The sequence below is a fragment of the Tiliqua scincoides genome, chromosome 10 (assembly GCF_035046505.1).
Source record: "Tiliqua scincoides isolate rTilSci1 chromosome 10, rTilSci1.hap2, whole genome shotgun sequence".
In the NCBI taxonomy this organism is placed as follows: Eukaryota; Metazoa; Chordata; class Lepidosauria; order Squamata; family Scincidae; genus Tiliqua; species Tiliqua scincoides.
This window is the reverse complement of record NC_089830.1, coordinates 24764854-24787040: the sequence shown is the minus strand read 5'-3', so window position 1 is coordinate 24787040 and position 22187 is coordinate 24764854. Positions and strand designations below refer to the sequence as shown.

The following is a 22187-nucleotide window of genomic DNA, read 5'->3' as shown; positions in this document are numbered from 1 at the left end:
TGTTGCCGGCTTTCCATCAAAACCTCTTCCCTCCCACTGACTCCCAGTCCTGACTCCCCCCTATGTCTTCTCTTCTTCCCAACCTTGCCCCCTTAGTAGTTCCAGGGAAAGACAGTTGTCCTTCTGGCAAGGGGCATGTTGACTTCAGCCCAAGGCAAGCAGTGACATCCAAGCAACAGGTGTGGGGCAGGGCAGAGTTTCTATGCTGCAGCCTCCTGACCACATAGAGGCCCCCGCTGCCCTCAGGGTCTGCATGGAACTTGAAGAAGATGGGGTAGTCTGGGATCACCAGCTGGTGGAGGCATCTGGCATCTGATCTCTGGTTACCTCACCTCACTGTCCTTTACAGCCTCCCATGCTACGAACCAGCTCCCAACTCAGAAAATGGCATGGATCTTGGTCCTTGAGAACAGCTCTCCCCCCATTTGTCTCTCTCCTCCCCAGCCATCCTCATCCTACAACCCTTGCAGAAACTCCAACATCACCCTCTCTTCCCCTTCCCCCTCCACGTGCTGCAACTGTGTAAATCTTAAACGGATTATTTTTCCCAAACACACTGGAGCTGAAACAACACGCTGGACAAAACCTGGCAAGAGTGCAGGTTTGTACTTTTTTTTTTTCCTAATTGTATTTCAAACCTGATCAAGTTTTGCTTGGGACAAACAGAAAAGGCCGGATGTCTCACACAATCCAATGGCAAAGAGAATAAGCTGAGAATTGTATAGATCCACCCCATAAGGTTGTTGTAAGGGTTTGGGAGAAGAATATACGCAAAGCCATTCAACACTCCATAGTGTAAGCACTGGAAAGCACCAAAAAAGGTGATTTGATTAAGGAAGGAATTAGTGTAAAGTTGCCAACTGATCAGAAAAAAACCAGACACAACTGCTTCTGTGTCTAGCAGCAGAGAGATCTGCCAAAGCCAGGTGGAACTTTCCGCACCCGGGAGATAAGCCTTGTCACCTGCTAACATTTGCAGATCAAATTGTTGTTAAAGGCGCAGGAGCCAAGGCTGATAAAAACATTGGCACTCCTACAGTAGGCCCTGCTGGAAGCTGGCATTCCTGCAGGACCAGCCTCTCCACAACACCAACAGAGAGGCCTGTCTCTATTGCTCCTCCCGCTCTCTAGATTCAAATAGAAGGGAATGGAACAGAAGAGGAAATGTGGAAGAGAAGAGAATGGTGGGCTGGATTGTCCCCTCTCTTCCACACTTCCTCTTCTCCTGTTCACTTCTTTTCAAATCCAGGAAGGAGGAGGAGGAGCAGTGGAGATGGTGTGCATGCCTTGTCAGGGGGCCTTGGGTGAGCTCTGCATTCCATTCCAAAGTACTCACAGAAGAACAAGGGTCTAACGAGTTAACGGCAAGGGAGTGATCCGAAGGAAACAAGGGAAGGATGCGGTGACTGGTGAGCCAACAAGGAAGGAACTGCTCTAATTAGCAGCTGATGAGTCTTCCAGCAGTTGGAGGGTCCCCTGGAGGATGTGTGGAAGCTGGGAACTCAAATACCCTTGACAGAAAAAAAAACAAAAACACACCATACGCTTGCAAGGATTGATCTCAGCCTGGAAAGGGCCAAATTTGGAATCCAGCCCTTTAGTTCTGCCTTGTCGAGATTTATAGGGGGCTTTCCACCTTGCAAGGAAGCCTCTAGTGCGGTTTAGAGAGAAACACTAAAAGCTATTAAGAAATTGCATTTGAAAAGAACAACAGGACCCCAAACAACATATATGCAGCCAGTAAAACTTCATGCAGGCCAAATGCCTGATCCGGTCAAGTCAGGGCTTGGTGACTGGCTGAAAAACCCAAATCCGAGAGGGGACCCCAGATTCACACATGCACAACCTTTTGCTCTCATCCTGACCTCATCTGAACTCAAAGCACCATGTCAGAGGCAAGCGGAAAGAGCTTCCTCCTCTTTTTCAGGCTCCAAGCTGCCAATGACTATTTTGCACCTGGATGTCCTCCTTGGATATGGCGGGAGCCCAAGTGACAGAGTCACCCGTAGGAACTGACCATACGGGGGAAAAAAAATCTCGCACATTTTTTGCCTATCAGGGGAAAACTAATCAAACTTTTCCTTGGAATTAACGTGTACCTTGGCTGGCACATCACATTATTGTCTTCTGAATAGTGCTGGGGAGGGGGGGAGGATCCAGGTTAGGACTGTGGCATTATGGGATGGGAACTTGACCCTCTTCCTCTGCTCCGGTCAGATCAGGCCGCTTCCATCCCGATGAGACCAGTCTAGTGGGGGCAAAGATTTCACACACACAGCTGCCGATTTAATGCAAAAAGGAGAAGCTTGAAACTAGATGAGGATGCATTTAGCATAATGTCTCATTTGGCCCTCAGATCAGCTTGCAAAGAGCTTCATCGCAGGCATTAGAGCTGAACATCCCAAAGCACAGGCGAGAGCATCCTATAGTGCTTTGAAAAGGATGTTCACAAGTCCTGCACTGCCTCTCCCATGGCACCCCAAAGACACTTTGGGTGCTACCACTGCCCAATGAAGGCTTAGGAGTCAGCTGGCCAGGTGGCAGGCCCTCGCCTTGCTGACCCCTTGCCCTGGGGGTCCTGCTTTGTCTCTCCCCAACCCCCTGCTCTAGCTTCACCTCCTTCCACTCAGCCTCTCCTGCAGGAGGAGATCCCTGCTGCATCTTGGCATCGAGACCCTTCCGTCGCTCCCAATAAGAGCAGCAATTAGTGACCCCCGTCCCTGCAGATGGGTCCCCGTTGCATCTTTTCTCAGCTCACTGCTTTGGGCTTGCCGGACTAGAAGTTGCGCGGGAGACCGATGTGAACAGGATGGCGGCCTGCTTTGTTAGGGGAAAGTGAACAGCAGACATGGGATGGAGGTGGGGGGGGAAGAGGCCACTGAACCCTTCCTCTTTAATAAGCACTTAGCCTACTCCCCCAGCTGCTTTTCCACCCACAGGGGAACAGATACAGAAAAGCAATTGGGAAGGTGGGATCTGGAGGAGGAAAAAAGACCAGAAGGGAAAGGGTTAAGCAGCTCCCTTCCAGCCACCCAGCACCTCAAACCCACCAAGTCCCTGCTGTCCATGCACCCTCTGTGCTGCGATGTTGAATTTGGTGCTCAGCAACCAGGAGGTCGCGCATGAACTGCTCTGGGGTGCAGAGATGCTGCTCTTCACCAGCCTCAGCCCTCCAGGAGAGGCAGCCAGGCTGTTAGGGCGTTGTCAAGACTGCATCCCAATCTCTCCCCCCCTCCAAGTCCTTGCCTTTGTTTAGGTGCCTGCAGCCAAGTTCCAGCTCACAGCAGTCCCAGTCCCGGGTCGGCTTCCGGAAAGGGGACCTTGGCAGCAGCCCAAGGCAGTGGCAGCCACAGGAGCTGCCAAAGGCCTCTGGAAGTCAGCATAAGGCACATCTTTTCCCCACCCCTCTTTCTTGTGTTTGGGGGTTATTAGCCATAAGCTTGCAAGGCCCCCACCCTAGCAGCACTCTCAGTCCGCTTGCATGCAGCTCCCGTCGCTCACAGACTCTGCATTTAGTGGCATAGTTGCAGAGGGGCTGCACGTACGCACACAGTGGCAGGCTTGCAGTTCTGCAGCCAAAAGATTTGGCTGGCTGGCTGGCTGGCTGGCTGTTCCAGACCAAAGGGCAGCCTTCAGCCTTCCTCATCTCTGCAGCTTGTGCATGACTCTTCTCCACCTTTTATCTCAGGGCCGGCCCATCCATAAGGCAGACTGAGACCCTTGCTTCAGGTTGCAGACTGTCCCCCTGCACAGCATCTTGGATTTAACCCGTTTCTTGCCCAGCCCACATGAGTAAACATTTGATCCCTGTTGCATATATGCAACATTGGGCAGAAATGTATTTAAAAAGGGAATGCAAGAGGAAGTGTGGAGGAACAGAGAGCCCTTCTGTAAGCTCCATGAGTTCCCTACGTTCTGGGATTCCTCCTACTCAACTTTCTAGTCCTCAAGTCTCTCTTGGTCCTACACCATTTCTTCTCTTCCTAAGGCCACATTAAAGGGTCTTGTCCTGCTTTTTCTCAGCCAAGCTTATCTTCCAGCTCAATTCAAAAAGCTGAGCTGCCTCAAACTTGCCCAGGCCACAGCTGGCTAGTTCCCACAGCAGATGGAACAGCTCGTGAACATTCTATGACATCATACCAATTCAACCAATCAGAACGCCAGAGGCTTCAGTCCCATCACGCAAGCATGGGACGCAAGCATGGGTGCATTACGACATGTAGATCCAAGACAAACCTAGAAGGACTGGCAACACTAAAATCGCTACACACTCAACCTATGGAAGCAATGGTTGTTTTTCAAGCAGGAGTAACGAGAATGCTCTTCTAAGCAGAATGAACAAAATCTACCAGTAGACAAGCAACCCATTTCTGGTAGACCACTCGGTGCTTTCCGCTTGCCAGGTTGTTGCAAAGAAGACCCCTGGTCTGATATTCCAAGGGCACACTCAATATCACTTGATCCAGATTAGATATCCCTCAGCTGTTTGGAGATCAAGAGTCTATCGCTTGCTCTGTTCATTTCACACATATCAGGGAACCCTCGGGGAGGTGGGGTATAGCATGAAAATAAATAGACCATGCCAGGGAGGGGGAGCCAGTCTGCCCATGACCAATGCTGGCTACCTTGACAGAAGGAAACAAACAACATTCCTCCCTTCCTTCTCAACATGCAGCTGGAAGTTTCCTTCCCAGGAAAACGGAAGGCCAGACATTCCCAAACTTGTCCCTGAAGGATTTTTTCTTTGTGGTCCCACTGGGACTTCAAAGGCTCAGGATGGCACACTTTAGAGGAGCTATATTTTTGAAATTTAGTGGAAAGAGCGGCAGGGGGACGGACAGACAGGCATCTGCCAGGAAACGGATGAAGGAACCACAGAAACTCAGGAGCCAAACTGAGGTTACAGTCCTTTTAATGCTATTGTACAGTGTAACCTGGGGAAAGGGCAGCAGGCAAAAGACACATCTGAAGGGAGGGGGGCATTGGAGTCATGAACTGCGGCAGGTGCCTGGCCAAGGTTGCCAACTGCTCTCTGAGCCAGCTGCTCTGGTGCCTGTAAACAGCAGCCTGGTTTGCAGGTATCCGCAGGTGAAACTGCATGGTAATAAGGACTGCTACCTGCTCCTGGCCTGCAAATCAAGCTGCTGTGAAAGGCATAGGAGCAGTGCGAACCGGCTTAAACACACACACGCTGCAACCCTATGCACGACTGCTTAGAAGCAATTCCCATTGTGTGCAGCAACTGTTACCCTGCACATGCCCGACCTTGTCAGATCTGGGAAGCTAAGCAGGGTCAGGCCTGGTTAGTACTTGGATGGGAGACCGCCTGGGAATGCCGGGTGCTGTAGGCTTATACCATGATCTGGGAAGCTAAGCAGGGTCAGGCCTGGTTAGTACTTGGATGGGAGACCGCCTGGGAATACCGGGTGCTGTAGGCTTATACCATGGTCTTTTGAGACTGAAGGAGGCCAACCAGGTTGCCAACCATTGTGTGCAGTGGGGCTTACTCCCAGGAAAGTGAGTATAAGATTGCAGCCAGTGTTGGCCACCTTAACCATTGGCAGCAGGGTTTAAAAAGGTTGCGGGAGTGGGGAAAAGGGGGGGGGCGTAGAGGGGAATCATTTTGGCCACGGGGGTTGTGTGATGCAAATGCAACCCCACTCTTGTTGGGAAGTGTGCAAAGGGGAGGGACAAAGTGGGGAAGAGAGTAAGTTTTATTTTTCTCAGCTGCCTTGCAAAGAGGAAAGGTGCAACTCTGTAAAACTCCACCTCCCCTCCCCATGAGAATGCTTCTTTATTACATCAGTGGTCGCTCACCCCCCTCCCGTCTTCCTTGCTGCCTCCCTCGTGCCCTGCCATAGCTTCACAACTCGCCAATGCCCCCTTCTCTGGGATGCAACACCATTAAATACACTACATTTTGTAACAAAAACACAAAACCCCCAGCTTCCCCCCCCCCCAAAAAAAAAACAAAAACAAACCCAGTGTCTTGACCAGACAGTGCAAGAGAGAAAAAGCAAGATAGGGTGGAGAGGAGGACAGGGGTGGGGGAAAGACAGGAAGATTACAACCCCCTCCCCCAGAAGCTTATCCAATACACACAAAAATGCCATATAAAAACAATACATTTCAAGAAGGGCCCAATCCTAGCCCACTTTCCAGTGCTGACGCAGCTGTGCCAACATGGCACGTGTTGCATCCTGCAGTTGGGGGGCAGTCGTAGAAGTCTCCTCAAAGTAAGGGAACATCTGTCCCCATATGTCAGGACTGCATTGCAGTTGCATCAGCACTGGGAAGTGGGATAGGATTGGGCCCTCAAAAAGGTGGGAAGGGATAGGATCAGGCCCCCCCCCCCTTGGATCAAGGGCCAAGGACCAGCATTCTGGTCACAGGGAGAGGGGTCAAAGATAGCCCAAAAGCGCAGCCGCCCCGTGGTAAGGCTTGGTGTCTAGGCCGGGTGTCCTCCAGCCCGCGAAGGAAGGCGGTGCAGCAATGTGAACTTGTCTCACACAGGAAATGTGCAGCCTGCACATACCAGAGACAATGCTTCATTTGTGACCCAGAAGATGCCACAGTTCAGAAGTGCCTGGGGACGGCCCACCCTCTAACCCTTGGTAGTGCAAGAGCCAGAGGTTGTGACAGACTATGGAAGCACCAGGGAAAGGGAGAGGTGGTCTCTACAAACCAGCTTTCCAGGCACAGAGACAGAAACAAGATGAATGGTTCGGGCTAAGATTCCAGCATGAGGAACCCACGCTTAAACTAAGCACGTGTGGTGTGGTCACACTGGCATACGTGGCACCTGCAATGCCTCAGGAAAAGATGTCTTCTGTTATAGGGGTTGCCAACTCACCAGGAAAGAAGATCCAACCTTTGGCAATGCCCTTATGAGAGAGCTGATCTGCAGAAGCCTGCCACTAAGAGCATGGGGGGCAAGCATGCTCCCCTGCTCACTGCTGCCACAGGTGTTTAAGAAGATAGCTGGAGGGCACCACTCAAGAGTTGGCAGCTCTAATGCGCTCATTTGCATGCTTGCGAAGATGCACAATTGGGGGGTTGCAAATGTGCTAAGATCAGGTCTATGTACACGGATAGCAGGGGTTCAAAGAAGGGCACGTGTGTCATATATTACACACATACATAAGGCAAATCAGTGGCATGTATGAACACATTCATGTTTGAGCAGGATGAGTGCATGAGCAAGAAGATGTGGGAACAGGTGCCCTGTGGGTGACAGGTATGCAGAACTACTGTGGAGAACAGGGTTCTGTCTGCATGTGTTCACTTGACTGTATTCTTTATGTTGAGAATACAGGTGTGTGAGCGAATGTATATACAGAAACATGGGTGTTCTCATGTCTTCGCAAAAGCGTGAAAGTGGCAGCTCGCCTGATCGCCACTGGTGAGCAAGAATCTCCCCCAAGGGACCAGCTGAGAAGACTTGACAAAAGCTGGCTCCTTTCTGAGCCCAAATGGACACGTGTGGCAGAGAGGCTGGTAAAACAATGTGGGGCCAGTAACTTTGGTGGATTTACTTGCAAGGCTGTGCTTGTGAGTTACTGGTGTAAGTGCATGTGTGATCTGAGCTCGTTTATGTTCACAGGGAGGCACACTGGGGGCGGAACACCTGGGGATACAGGTGCACTGATGGTGTGCCTGCTCCCATTGGAGGGTCTGGGCATCTGTCAGTCCTTTCTTAAAAAAAAACAAAAGCAAAAACCAGGTCTCTGAAGAAGGAAGAAGTAGTGGCAGCACAACCCCTGAATGCCCCCACCTGCCCTGCAGCAGAAGTCCAGATGCGTGGGTGCCCTCGGCCCCCACTGGAAAGAAGGGTCTGGCGGTGCCCCCTTCCCCTTGTACAGTCCAGATCTTGTGTCCTCTTCATCCATGGCGGGGTGCAGAGCAGGGCAGGGGTGTCTCTGGAACAGTCCACTCCAGACTTCCTCTCAGCACTGGAAGGAAGAAGGAGATCGGAATCAGTCAACACACCAGAATCGTTCCCACTCGTTCCTCCCCAGTCTCCTGAGAGGCACAGCAAAAACTGCTCCTTGCTCACGCAGGCCCCTGAAATCCTTTGGCACCTCTCCACATCAGTAAAAGGGGTAGGCACCCAACTCCAACATCTAGGGGTGGCGTGGAGGGGGCATCCTTCTCACCTCATTTGGCCCACCTCCACCGCCGCCCCCGGGGCTCAGCAGGCCCGTCTGTTCATTCCGTTTGTCTGTCTTCATCTCCACGAGGGTGTCATCAGGATTCCCTTCCTTGGGAGTCCTAGCAGGGGAAGGAAACAAGATGTCCGAGCACGTTCCTGGGACAGGTGGACGAGTGGGATAAAGTCACTCGCTGGGTGCTCTTCTCGCCTGCTCCCCTTATAAAGGCCCCTGCGTCCTTCATCTCTGTAGGATTGCCACAGTCCGCATGGACTGTGCAAAAGAGGGCAGTGTGCCACTGGATGTTCGTGAATTTGAACATGTCCAAGAGTAACCGAGAAGGCCACTCGAGCCAATGAAAAGTCAGAGGGCCGCCAATTAGCCCCGCCCACTGGCGACAGAAAAGGGCTCTTTCACCTCCCCCCTTCCCAGAGGGTGTGGAAGCAGAGACTGGGCTAGAGCCCTGTGAGGGCACATCTCAGTGTCTCACATTCTCGTGACAGCCAAGACGCAAATAGGAGGGGGCGGCTTCGATGCACACGGGAGAACCGTGACAAAGCCTCTGTCACCATTTACACTGAGAAGGGGCTGGTGTGAAAAGTCCCTTTGCCTGTGTACGAACTGGCCAAGGAGGAAGCAGCTGGTTTGCCTCCTAAGGGGGCAGAGGTCTGGGATCTGGGCCAGAATGATCCCCTGAGCTATCAAGTGGCCTCATCACGGTACACAGCTCTGGTAGAAGTTCATGCCAAAGGCCCACGTTTAATTTGTGCGCTATTTTAACAAGTTCCACCCTCCCCCTTTCGGGGACTCAAATTATTCTATTTCAAGGCCAGGATTTCCTCCCCTGGCTGACTATCCATCTTCTCCTCCTAGCAGTCCTGTGGACAAGGCAGAGAAACGTGGACTGACTGAGCAGGGATTTGAACCCCACTCTTTTGGCTCCTGGTGCAGAACACTGACCACTGCATCGCACTGTGTTCCATGGGGCATCACAGCCATGAGCCTCTCCTTCCGCCTGCCTGACAAAATTCCCAGGGACGTTGCAAGAGGGGGACTCGTGGAATGGCAAGGGAGGGAGCGAAGCCTTCGGAAGCGGAGGGCTTGGCTGCGCGGAACGCAGGATTTCCCACTCACAGCGATCTCTTTTCTCCGCTCCCGCAGGGCAGGCAGCCGCGGCGCTGCATGAAGTAGAAGAACCCCACGATCAAGAGCAGGAGCAGGACGCAGACGCAGACCGCAATGACCGCCACCGTGCTGCCGCCTTGGCCGTCTTGCCCATCCACTGTCGGGGAGAAAGATGCAAATGAAGTGAGGGGGCACCACATCTCTCTGCCCTGCAACCTAGGGAGCTGGGGCAAAGGACATTCCTGATTGGAGAAGCCGGGCAAAAGGAAGAGCCTCACAGAGGTGCTGCCAGCTGCACAGTCCAATCCAACCAAAGCATGGACGGTGCTTTTGTGGCCGCACCGCCTTTCATTAGGATTGCGCCGGCAGTCTTCCAGAGCCGAGAGTGCTATTTCGGCACAACGGCAGGGCTTTCCCTTGAACTCCAGTTCTCTGGAGTTCACAGAACTCCAGTGAACTCCAGCTATGCCCTCTGGGTTTCACGATTACACACGCTGAACCTTCTCCGACCTCGCTGTGCACGTGGAGAAAGCACCTGCAGCAAGACAGCTGCAGCTGGGGAATTAACGTATTCCAACCTCTGCGGGCTTCCACAGAATGGCTCCTTCTGCGTTTCTCCTCCCAGGAAGACCCAGCGTGTTTCCCCATCCAAGCGAGAAAATGCGGAAATCCCCAGACATTCTCTCTTCTCCTTTCCACCCACAGGGACGTCCATATCCAATGTGTGTGTGGGGGGGAGCCCCTGTTGCCTTCTCTTTCCCACCCCCAACACCCACCTGTCTGGAGCACAGGGTTCCCTGAAGCAGCATGTAGGAAAGGGAGAAAGGAGTTAGCGGGCGGCCTCCCCTGATCTGGCTTGCCAGCAATGTTCCCCCACCCAGGTCGTGCCCACCCACCAGGTTAGCAGAACTGTGGACAGGGTGGTGCTGTGGGGAAGGACTCACCTGTTGGCACCGGGGAAGCCAATGTTGTTGGGGAAACTACAAGGAGAGACAGGTCTGTTAGCAGAGATTTGTGCTGAACTCCTTGCCCTGATCCACATTCCCACCCGGAAGAAATTGCCCTGAAGGTCTTTTTAGCCATTGTTGTAGTCTGCCCTCTTGGTTGGCTGCAGGACAATGTGTGGGGGAAATCAGCTGTGCGCTCAGGCTGCAATCCTATATACATGTCCCTGGAAGAAAGCCCCACTAAACACAGTGAGACTTGCTTCTAAGTAGACATGCATAGGATTGGGCTGTCAATCAGTCCTGTTTGTTGTCCTGAAGAGCCAGGGGCAGGCATATCCCTGACATTCCCAATCTGAGATGGATCTAGTGAACTTTTTATTCCAGAAGGCATTTTGAAGTTATTTCTGCTGCTTAGCAGATAAATTGCTTCCCTCTGGACTGTGTTAAGCTCCAATTCTCATTTGTCGCTAGTTGCTGGGCTTCTGTTTGTTACATCTGAGCCCTTTAGGTAACTTACATGAAAAGTGGGATATAAATAATTGGAAACAAGTGCATTAAAATAAGTCCCTCCACAATGACTCACCTATCTCCAGCTGAAACCTCTGATCGACCGTGCCGTGTGCATTCTTTGCCTGGCATGTGACTCCTTGCTGGGCCAGCTCCGCAGTCACCTCCACTTCCAGTTCACTGGTGACTCTGTTGCCAGAGGTATTCACTGAAACCTAGCGGAGAAGCAATGATGGTTCAGAAGCGAGCCCTGGTCCACTTCTCCCTTCCTTACAGCTTGGGGCCTACCATCCTTTATCAGTTCTGTCTCTACCTTTCCTTTCATATGGGGCACACAGATGCCAGTTCTATCCAGCACTTGGCAACATCCCCCCTCCCAATGCTGGAGTTTTAACTACTGCTGGTAAGGGAGCCAGTGTAGTGCAGTGACAACAGACTGAGCGGTAAACCAGGAATTTGCTGGTTCAAATCTCAACTCTGCCAAACCATTACCTGTTGTCCTCCCATATTTGCAAGCCAAGGAATTGCAGGGGAAAAGTAACTGGCTGGGCAAGAACTGCAGGGGAGGTCTCCCCTGCCTTCTCCTCTGATGCAAATTGCCCCTTACCAAGGGCATGCTGCAATGTCGGGCTAGTGGAGCGTCATTAAATGCAGTTGTAGTGTAAATGGGTATACTCAGAAGGTCAACAAGACTAAAATTCCTTCAATGGTCCCCCAGGGCTGCATGTTTTAGCAGTGTTTCTCAAACTGTGGGTCGGGACCCACTAGGTGGGTTGCCAGCCAATCTAAGGTGGATCCCCATTCATTTCAATGTGCATTTTATTTTTAAAATATTAGGCTTGATGCTACCCTAGTACTGTATGTAACTGCATTTGCTACAGATCTGTACTTTTAACAGGCCTTGCACTTAACAATGGACTGCACAAAGGACTGAGGTCAAAACACAACAAAGGGGCTCTTAATGAGGCAGACAGGACTCCCATAGGCTGGAGCAAAGTGTGTGTTAACACAACAAAAAGACTCTTAGTGCAAAGAAGAAGAGGCAATCTATCTCCAGTAGCCGGTATAGCCAGCTAATTTCTGGCAGGGAGTGTAAACAAAGGCACTAGATTGGGCTGGATACTCGCTTAACAACCTAATCACATAACAACAGGGATTGGAGAATGTATCACACCTGTATATGCTTTTAACAATAATAGTTAATGGGGCTTACTCCCAGAAGTGTGGATAGGATTGCAGCCTTTGGGGTGTTTCTGAAAAACAGATCAGCAACTGCTTGGGAGGGTTAGGGGGAGTTCTTTATTTTAAATAAATTTTTAAATTAATACTTATTATGAACTTTTAATTTACCTACTTTACTTAATTAGATTTGATTTTCTCACAAGGGGGTGTTAAAAATATTTATGCTGGATGATGTCACTTCTGCCCATGACATCACTTCTAGATTAATGGCATCATTTTTGATGGGTCACAACATATTGTCATTCTAAAAAGTGGGTCCCGGTACCAAAAAGTTTGAGAACCACTGTTTTAATGAATTGTCAGTATGGATGGGAAAGCTGTTTTTCAGACAAGTTCTTCTGATCTTCTCAGCACAGGAACCCTTGATCAGCTTGCAAGGAACCTCACAGAGCCTCTGAGTGTATTTCTGAAAATTTCCTGCTTTAAGAGTAGCAGCGGATGCAGGGAAAAGTGGAACGGCCGGGAAGTCATTGATCTATCACTGCCCTGTTGTCTTGACCAATGGTTGGTCGGCAACCTTCAGTCTCGAAAGACTCTGGTATAAGCCTACAGCGCCCGGTATTCCTAGGCGGTCTCCCATCCAAGTACTAACCAGGCCTGACCCTGCTTAGCTTCCAAAGATCAGATGAGATTGACCAATGGACCACCTGGACAAACCTCTTGTGGATGTACTCACGGTCCCAGGTGCGCTCCACCTGATCTCTGGTTCTGGATGGCCCAAAGCAGAACAGGTCAACTTCACCACCTGGTTCAGACTGTGGTAATGGCTCCGAGTCTGACGTTGCTCCAACTTTGGCATTCCTATTTTGGGAAGGGCATCAGGACGTCACACCCAGGATTGCCTCTGCACTCAAAAGCTCAGAGTTCAGCACGGAGAAAATGGTGAATTCTGCAATGTGCATAAAGCCTTTTCTTGCAGAATTTATTCCACTTCTCAGAGGGAAGGGCAACGAACTCACCACCCACCACCATACCTTCTACGATGACCTTGACTGTCTTGTCCCGATGCAGCCCAGGGATGCTGGGCACAGAAGCTTCACAGGTGTACACCCCGGCCATGTGGTACGTGAGTGAATTCAGGGCCAAGGTCTCGCCTTCTCCCACCTGCTCCTTTCCCTGAAAGATAAAGAACTGTAAGAGGAGCCAGCTCGGCTGTTGCCCTGACCAGCCTACACTTTCTAGAAAGTTCCCAAAGTTCTGAGAGGTGCCATAACAGTCATGCAGCCACAAAAGGAATAATCCCTGCCCCAAAGGGCATACAGTCTAAATCTAAGACTAAGTGAGAAGAGAACACAGGGAAGGAAGAGACAAAAATAACGTGAAACAATTTTGATTTGAGTAGCCACTTGCTGAATGAGAACGAATCATGGGATCCAGGATTAGTTTTAAAGGTATGGGGCAGGGGAGAGGCAACTCTTTTGCTTCCTGGCTCAATATCAGATGCAAGTTTCTGGAGGAAAAATCTATTATGGGTTACAAGCCATGATGTGTATGTGCAGCCTCCTGATTTTAGAAATGGGCTATGTCAGATGCAAGGGAGGGCACCAGGATGCAGGTCTCTTGTTACCTGGTATGCTCCCTGGGGCATTTGGTGGGCCGCTGTGAGATACAGGAAGCTGGACTAGATGGGCCTATGGTCTGATCCAGTGGGGCTGTTCTTATGTTCTTATGTAATGCCTCAAGTCTGGCACCAGGAGGTGCTGAGCTGCACAGAGTAAAATATCCCGAGGGCACATCTATACCAGAGGCCCCACCTGTTTTAATGGTCTGACTCAGAATTAGGTAGTGTTGTATATTTTATTCACAAATCTGGAAAACACCCTACCCCCAAACCCTGGCAAAATAAAAACCCTGAAACTTCTGGCTGCAATCCAGCCAAAAGAAAAATCTTCCCAATTTCAGTGAGGAAGGTCAGAGTTAATTACCTGAAGTCTGTGCCCATAAGTCTGCTCTTTTGAGCTTGAAAGTTTAGGTGTTGTCAGCTATGCAAGTTGGACTGACCCATGTTCAGGGTTGCAAGGTGTGGATGTGAGGATACAATGTGTGTAAGATAAGGCCAGAATCTACTTCAGCTTTACACCCAAAATCCTGTGTTTTTAGGAGTGTGGCAGCCCACTGCAGAGGAGGGCATCCTCAGGGTTTCTGCATGAGTCTCTGATCTGGGTGTGTCTCGTGACTCATCCAGAGAGGCAACAAGCAGAATGGGCTACTCTACCATATCTCTGCATTGAGAGGGACAATTCAACTAGGTAAGATAGCAGGAGATCAACAAGGCCTGCGATGCCTTTTTAAAAAATGACACAAGGGTGTGTGAAAACACACACACACACAAAATTCATATTGGAACTGGAGAAGGGATGAGGTTAGCCCATTCCACTGTGCCATTTCCCCACCTGAAATCCATGTTGAAGCTGGTATTTGCTCTACAGATATGTATACAGGTTACCTGTATGGTTATTCTGCCTGTCTGTTCTATGCCTCTGGCCCTTGAGCAGGGAAAGTATTAGCTGACGCAGACAATGGCCACTCACCTTCCTCCATGACAATTTGGGTGTCTGGGAGCCGGTAGCAGAACAGCTGAGCTCGACGCTTTCGCCCAGGTTGACCGAGACTGACTTGTCTGGGTTCAGAATGAGCGGGTCCAGGTCTAAAGTAGGACACAGCAGGGCACAGTTCATCTTAAAAGAGAAAAGCTACGGGTGCCTGAACTGGACTCCTTCCCCAGGGACACCCCATTGACCTCTACCAGAATTCCACAGGACACTCACAGTTGACATCGATGGTCATCTCCTGCTCCAGATTCACCTCAGGGGGACTATCAAAATCGAGTACCTGGCACCGGTATGTTCCACTGTCGGCCTTGGTCACTTGGTTAAGTAACAGGATCCCATCGGTTTTGGTGCCCAGGTCCTCCATGGCTTTCCCTGCCTGAACATTGAGCAACAAGAGTGGCCCCAAAGAAGAGATGTTAGACTCCTGCTCTTGGCAAACTTCTGCTATCCAAACTGTCTTAAGAGGTTCCTTTAAAACACCTTTCGACAGGTGCAGGGACAGGGTCAGCAACTGGGTCAAACTTGCAGCCAGCTGGGACCAAAAGGCAGCAAACTTTTCCCCCCCAAGAAGTCAACAGGTTGTGGCCCTTGTGAGAGGCATCTTTGGGCCCAGCAGCTGCCAAGCCAGAGATCAAAGAGGCATGTGAAGGCTATAAGGTAGGGATTCCCAAAGTGTGCATCGCCAACACCTTAGGGCAGGGGTCTCCAAACTTTTTGGCCAGAGGGCCGCATCAAATATCTGGCGTGGCATTGAGGGCCGGAAAAAAATTTTAAATATAAAATTTAAATAAATAAATTGTTGTTGTTGTCTGGCAACCTTCAGTCTCAAAAGACTATGGTATAAGCCCACAGCACCTGGTTTTCCCGGGTGGTCTCCCATCCAAGTTCTACCCAGGCCTGACCCTGCTTAGCTTCCAAGATCAGACAAGATCAAGCATGTACAAGGATGGAATTTAGATGAGTAAATAAATGAATGAATGAGCTCATTCATTCAACCTCTCTGGCCCTCAGAACACCCTCCAGACACAACCAGAGCACTGCTTGGTCATGTACAGTTGAGTGGGCCAGAGGCTTTCAGGGGACAAGAGGCTGGCTGCGGGCCGGATAGAGGCTTGTCGCAGGCCGCATCTGGCCCCCGGGCCGGGGTTTGGAGACCCCTGCCTTATGACGTCGTGGCACACTCACAGGAGCGCCATAGTCGCCCCTCCTTGCCCAGGTGTTGTCATCTTGGATTTCATGAAATCCCACAAGACTGTGAGATGCAAGGTGGTGGCATTCAACTCTTGCGAGATTTGGCAGCTGCCATCTTGGATCTCTCAAAATCTTGTGAGATTTGGGTGACAACTTCTTGGATGCCTTCTTCTTCTTCTTCAGATGCAAGGGAGGGCACCAGGATGAGGTCTCTTGTTATCTGGTGTGCGCCCTGGGGCATTTGGTGGGCTGCTGTGAGATACAGGAAGCTGGACTAGATGGGCCTATGGCCTGATCCAGTGGGGCTGTTCTTATGTTCTTAACTACAATTCGCAGGAAGCATTGCAGGTCTCTTGTTGTCTGGTGTGCTCCCTGGGGCATTTGGTGGGGCCGCTGTGAGATACAGGAAGCTGGACTAGATGGGCCAATGGCCTGAACCAGCGGGGCTGTTCTTATGTTCTTATGCCATTAGATTTTATGAGATCCAAGATGCCAGTGCCCAGCTGAGCTGGGAAGAAGAGGCTGCGGGGGGCACCGTGACCCAGGTAAGTTTGGGAATTATTGCTACAGGGGCCAAACAGGGCTAGCTGCAGTGTTTTGTGGGCCCTGAGTACAAGAATCTTGGTGGAGCCTCTTTCCCAATACATGCACACACAGGCTGGGCTGAGGCTCAGCTTCAATCTCTCACATGTGGTTGCTTCTCAGCTTCAATCTTTCACCTATGGTTGATTCTGCATGGTTGCTTCTCCATCCCGACCTCTTCCACAAGGCAACTTTTGTGTAAACAGGGCAGCAGCCCAGGTCTGGGCATTGGAGACCCCTCTTAGCCCAAGAGGAAATCTGTCTTTCCCTGGCTTAACCAAGCCTGCTCAGCAGCCAGGCTGCCTTCCCGCTCCTCTGGAATGAAAACCAGGGGCAGCAGGAGTCTTTCACCAGCTTAGGCACAAGCTGGAGTCCAGAGGATCAATTTCAGTTGCTCCTGCTGACGATAAGCAGTGAGCCCCTGATATGACTGAACCCCAGTAGATAGTTGTCTATGCCAATAGTGACACTGGGCCAGCGGCTGAGTGTGAGCGACCCAGAGATATCTAACTAGTCACCACTGTAACAGGATGGCAAGAAACAGAACTTTGGTCTGATCCAAAACAAAACAAAGTTTGGCTGGTCAACTGGTTGGTAACACTGCTGGAGAACGTCTATTCCAACCTCCCATCTCTTTCTACGGATCACACTGGGACATGCCTAACCTCGCGACGACCCACCCCAGGAAGGGACAAGCATTACCTCCACTTTGAAGAAGACCGTCTCAGATGGGGGGTGCCCATCCCCCTGACAACGGAGCTGTACGTCATCTCCTTCCTTGATGACCTCCGGAGAGATCAAGACAAACCGCACATTTTCTGTGTAGTCTGGGGCGGGAGGAGAGGCAAAAGGAAGATCACTTTCTGGCACACAACCTGGACCAGCGGGGCTGTTAGATCTCCTCAGGCAGTAGACTGGCAGGAGGACACCCCCCCTCTGCTGCTACCCCTCCTCAGATTCAAGAAGAAATGAAAGAGGAAGCATGGAAGGGAGGAGAGTGGCAATGCACTAGCTCACTCCTCTCCACTTCCTGTTCTGTTTGTTGCCTCTCTTTTTTCAATCCAGACAGCAGGAAGAGGAGGAGCCTTTGTGCCGCACACCGCATGGCAAGGGGTGCCAGCATTTGGCACATAGCCACCGTTGCCAGAAAATATTCGGCTGGCAATGCATGCATGCCACTAAATTCTTTTTGGGGGGCTCTAGCAACACTTCATGCCAGGACTCCCGGAAAGTACATACAGTGCAGCTGGAGCTGGAAAGGCTCCGAGAAGTTGCTGACGACTTCCCCGCGTGGCATCGAGTAGTTGACCTGGCAGCTGAAGTGCGAGTCCTTGTCCGCCTTGGTCGGCCGCAGGAACAGCACGCTGGAGATCGAGTGGAGCCCTGAAGCCTCCGTCACGGTTCGGGACACCACGTACAGTTCTGGGGAGGAGCACGGAAATATGGGAAACGGGGAGGGTGTAAGGGGTAGGCCAGAGGAGCTGTGGAGGGAGGTGGAGGCGGTAGCATAGCTAGGGCATCTGGCACCCGGATCTCATAGATTTTTAACCTCCCCCCCATACCCCCAAGCCACTGGAAGGCACTCCCCTGACATCTCCTCAAGGCGTGCTACCCGGGGCAATGGACCCCCCCAGCCCTCCCTTAGGTATGCCACTGGGTGGGGGCAGGAGGAAGGGGCATGTTAAGTAAATGGGCAGCATAGGTGGTTTTTCCGCACTTTGGCAAGGTACCTCTGCTATATTTTTGGCGGGGGGGGGGATTATTTATTGTTTACAGAGAACACCTGAATCAGCCAGAGGATAAGAGCTTTCTGATGGCAGCCAGGAACATATCTTTGCTGGCCAAGTGAAGGCTGGGTTGAGAAGCGGAGTATTCTGACTGCTGGTGTCTGTGCCGGAAAGGCAACAGGGGCAAGCCGTGTCTGTACCTTTGTTGCGCTCGGTGGGGGCGTTCAGAGGGTGGCCATCTTTGTACCAGCTGACTGTGGGCAGCGGGTTGGCATTCCGACTCTCACACTTGGCAATCTGGGAAGGAAGGAAACCTTGTGAATGACTGCCGAGGCCTGCTTTGATGTTGCCCTCCCCACGCCTAGGTTGCTGTCCTCTCCCTCCACAGGTGGGACCGCATGTCCTCCGTGCTGTTTCAGGATAAATACATCTAAGTCCTGCATCTGCAAAATTCTGAATTCTACAGGCTCTCTAACTTATGCAAACAAGCACACTCTCCCTTATTCTGCATCTAAGTTATTCTGCTTCTGCCAGATATGGGGGAAAAAACAAAGGTGTGTAGGAAAGTGAAGTGGGGCTGGCTCTGACCGGCTTACAAAGAACTTTTTTCCAACCTTAGTTAATCCTTTAAGCAAACACATACCTCTCCAGGAACCATTTTACTTCAAAACCCGAAGGGTGGCTGGAGAAGTACAAATTCCTCTAGGCATGTACAGAGTGCTCTTGTCTTCCTACTAAGGCACCACAGTCAACCCCTTCAACCCACCCCAAACCAACTCTGACCCTTCAGGTGATATGATATATCTATTTGCCTCTTTAAAACACCGAATCTCACCTCGGAAGCGGCGTCCTCAGTCACCGACAGTGTCCGATGGTTAACGGTCACCTCTGGGGCCTCAGGTGCACCTGTGAGGGGAACAGCAGAGTAATCAGGCAGGTCTGGAAGTCAGACAGGGCCACAGGAGGCTATTGGGGAGGAGGTCACAGAAAGCAAGGAGATCTGCTCACATAAGGACCACCTTTGCCCAGGTAGACCAACCCGCCCATGAAGCTCTTCCTCTGAGGCTCCGCGCCTCGTGCCCCCCACCATCAGATGTGTGGTGGGTGCCCAAGCAGGCAGGGTGGCTCTTTTTGACCCAGCATTTTGAGCTCCAAGGGGAAAGGAGAAGGGGGAGAACTGAGAAAATTCAGGGGGAGCCTATCCACAACAAAAATTAAAGACCCTCCCCCGAATCGGTCTGTGGAACTCCTTGCCACAGTATGTGGTGACGGCAACTGGCCTAGATGCCTTTAAAAGGGGATTGGACAAGTTTCTGGAGGAAAAATCCATTACGGGGTACAAGCCATGATGCGTATGTGCCACCTCCTGATTTTAGAAATGGGCTATGTCAGAACGCCAGATGCAAGGGAGGGCGCCAGGATGCAGGTCTCTTGTTGTCTGATGTGCTCCCTGGGGCATTTGGTGGGCCGCTGTGAGATACGGGAAGCTGGACTAGATGGGCCTATGGCCTGATCCAGTGGGGCTGTTCTTATGTTCTTAAACTACAATTCCCAGGAGGCCTTGCAGGTCTTCTTGTTGTCTGGTGTGCTCCCTGGGGCATTTGGTGGGCCACCGTGAGATACAGGAAGCTGGACTAGATGGGCCTATGGCCTGATCCAGTGGGGCTGCTCTTATGTCCTTAAAAAACGCAAGCCCTCCTGTAAGCAAGATTCAAAAGAAAGTCACTGTGCTGGACGGTTCCAGCCGGATCCCAGGAGCATAATAAATCCCGCTGTTTTCCCACTCGCAAAAAAGGGAAATGATGGAAAGCCTCCTTTTGTTAGCCAGGAAGGTGCAAAAAAATAAACAGACCTGCCTCCCCCTGCCATGTTTCTGTCACTCTGGAGTCTGTGTTTGCAGCTGCTCAGTGGAGCTGGGGGCTGCTTCAAGCAACTGCTTGCTCTGTGCAACGACCGGATCGACAGCCCAATTCTATCCCCGGTAGCTACACCAGGTGCAGCAATGCCACAGCGGCACCACTATCAAGTCTGCGCCAGCTATTTTGCAGCCCAACACGGAGGATAGGATACGGCAGAGCGGGGCTCAGCCAGTCCCACCCCCTTCCCAGGCTGGTTCCAACCCACCCTTCCCCTGTCCCATTCTGCCCACTCCCCAGCCCCCAAAATACTCACTGCCAGCCAGCATTGCAAGAGTGCCAGCCAGCCCTCCATGCGGCACTGAGGCTCAGCGCTGACTGGCGCTGGTCCAGTGCTGGCAGACCCTCCTCTCCAGGTACCATGGACATGCCTTTCAGCATGTTTGCGACATGCAGCATTCACAGGCGTGCTGCAGGAGGTCCCCGGGGCCCTTCCTATCTTCCCTTCCCCCGGGCACCACCATCTTGGATTCCATCAAATCTCATGAGATCCAAGATGGCGGTGCCCAAATCTTCCGCCATCCAGGCGTTGCCCTCTTGGATCTCACTACATTTGGGTGCAGCCATCTTGGATCTTGTGAGATAAGCTGAGCCGGGAAGAAGAGGGCATTATGACCCAGGTCAGTTTGGGAACCACTGATTTAAGAGAATGGGAGGTTTTTTGGACAGCTGAAGGTGGCAAAATTGGAAACGTGAAGGTCATGGGAGAGAAAGGTGAAATAAGCCTGCGCGGGAGGAGAAGTGTGTTGGTTTGGACACAGAAGAAGACAGGAAGCCCATGAATAGACATGACGCATGATGGCCGGATTCCAAAGGATCTCCTCTATGGAGAACTCGTGCAACGAAAGCGCCCTACAGGTAGACCCCAGCTGCGATACAAGGACATCTGCAAGAGGGATCTGAAGGCCTTAGGAGTGGACCTCAACAAGTGGGAAACCCTGGCCTCTGAGCGGCCCACTTGGAGGCAGGCTGTGCAGCGTGGCCTTTCCCAGTTTGAAGAGACACTTGGCCAATAGTATGAGGCAAAGAGGCAAAGAAGGAAGGCCCACAGCCAGGGAGACAGACCAGGGACAGACTGCACTTGCTCACAGTGTGGAAGGGATTGTCACTCCCGAATTGGCCTTTTCAGCCACACTAGACGCTGTTCCAGAACCACCATTCAGAGCGCGATACCAGAGTCTTTCGAGACTGAAGGTTGCCAACATGAACATGAGTGTGTCATGGAGCCAGAACAGAGGACAGTGGTCTTGGTGGGAGTCTCACCATACACCTTGAGGTGGGCCGCTCCCCCACTGCTTCCTGAAGTGCTTGACATCACCCGGCAGGTGAAGTTTCTCTCATCGCTCACTTCCACAGCGCGGATGACCAGGCTGTTGTCGGCATCCATGGAGACACGGTCTGTGTACTCCGTGCCTGTGTCCACCCCGCGGCGATTTTCTTCGCTGTAGGCCACCCGCCGGTGCTCCCCATTCCTGTCCATCTGGTTGCATTTTTGGCCAGCAGTGGGGAGAGGAAGGAATTGTCGGTTATTAAAATAACCTTGAAATCATCTCAACCGTGAGCACGGCCGCACCCCCACCCCTCCTTTCCCGAACCCCACATACTCACAATGAACCACTCCACCAGGAGGTAGGGATCGGCCCCCTTCGCGCTGTGTGTGCACCAAATGGATGCATCTTGGCCCAGCAGCACCTCCACAACGGGCGGGACGGACACTTGCACTTCAGCCTGGCATGCTGGTAGGAGAAAAACATAGCAAGAACAGAAGACGATTAGATGGATGTGGACCACACCCTGCAATGCTACCAGGGCGTTCTGCTGCAAGCATGGACTGCTTGGACCTTCACAGCTTCATCTCCCTCTTCATGCTCCAAGAAAATCAGGCTGCATGCTCCCTTTCACGCACTCCAGCTCCGCACGGCCAGAGTACAAAATTGGGCTCTCTTTTTCCGTGAACGCTGAAACTGTTCACACCAACGATTCACAAACTTTTTAGCACTGGGACTCACTTTCAGAATGACAATCTGTCGGGACTCACTGGAAGTAATGTCATTAATCTGGAAGTGATGTCATGGCCAGGAGTGACATCATCAAGCAGGAAAAATTTTAACAATCCCCCTGTATGACAAAATCAAATCTAAGTAGGTAAATTAAACCTTTACAATAAGTTTAAAAATTTATTTAATATCAAAAAGAGACCTCCTAACCAGATGCTAATCTGTTTAAAAAACAATTCCCCAAACATCCC

General features: G+C 51.4%; 1 protein-coding gene across 1 annotated transcript in view; it reads right to left on the bottom strand.

Annotated features, from left to right (window-relative positions):
• Positions 1-5364: 5364 nt before the first annotated feature.
• The window catches only part of BCAM (basal cell adhesion molecule (Lutheran blood group)), a 42460-nt gene continuing 25637 nt past the window's right edge, over positions 5365-22187 (bottom strand). Inside the window, exons 2-16 of the mRNA XM_066639065.1 lie at positions 21548-21675; positions 21203-21419; positions 18859-18929; positions 18224-18320; positions 17536-17718; positions 16999-17123; positions 14740-14899; positions 14503-14618; positions 12946-13087; positions 12648-12772; positions 10806-10944; positions 10220-10255; positions 9285-9432; positions 8157-8271; positions 5365-7952 (exon numbers count right to left, since the gene is read on the bottom strand). Coding sequence (XP_066495162.1) covers positions 7947-7952; positions 8157-8271; positions 9285-9432; positions 10220-10255; positions 10806-10944; positions 12648-12772; positions 12946-13087; positions 14503-14618; positions 14740-14899; positions 16999-17123; positions 17536-17718; positions 18224-18320; positions 18859-18929; positions 21203-21419; positions 21548-21675 — 1808 coding nt within the window. The 3' untranslated portion in view covers positions 5365-7946. The remainder of the gene's footprint in view (positions 7953-8156; positions 8272-9284; positions 9433-10219; positions 10256-10805; positions 10945-12647; positions 12773-12945; positions 13088-14502; positions 14619-14739; positions 14900-16998; positions 17124-17535; positions 17719-18223; positions 18321-18858; positions 18930-21202; positions 21420-21547; positions 21676-22187) is intronic.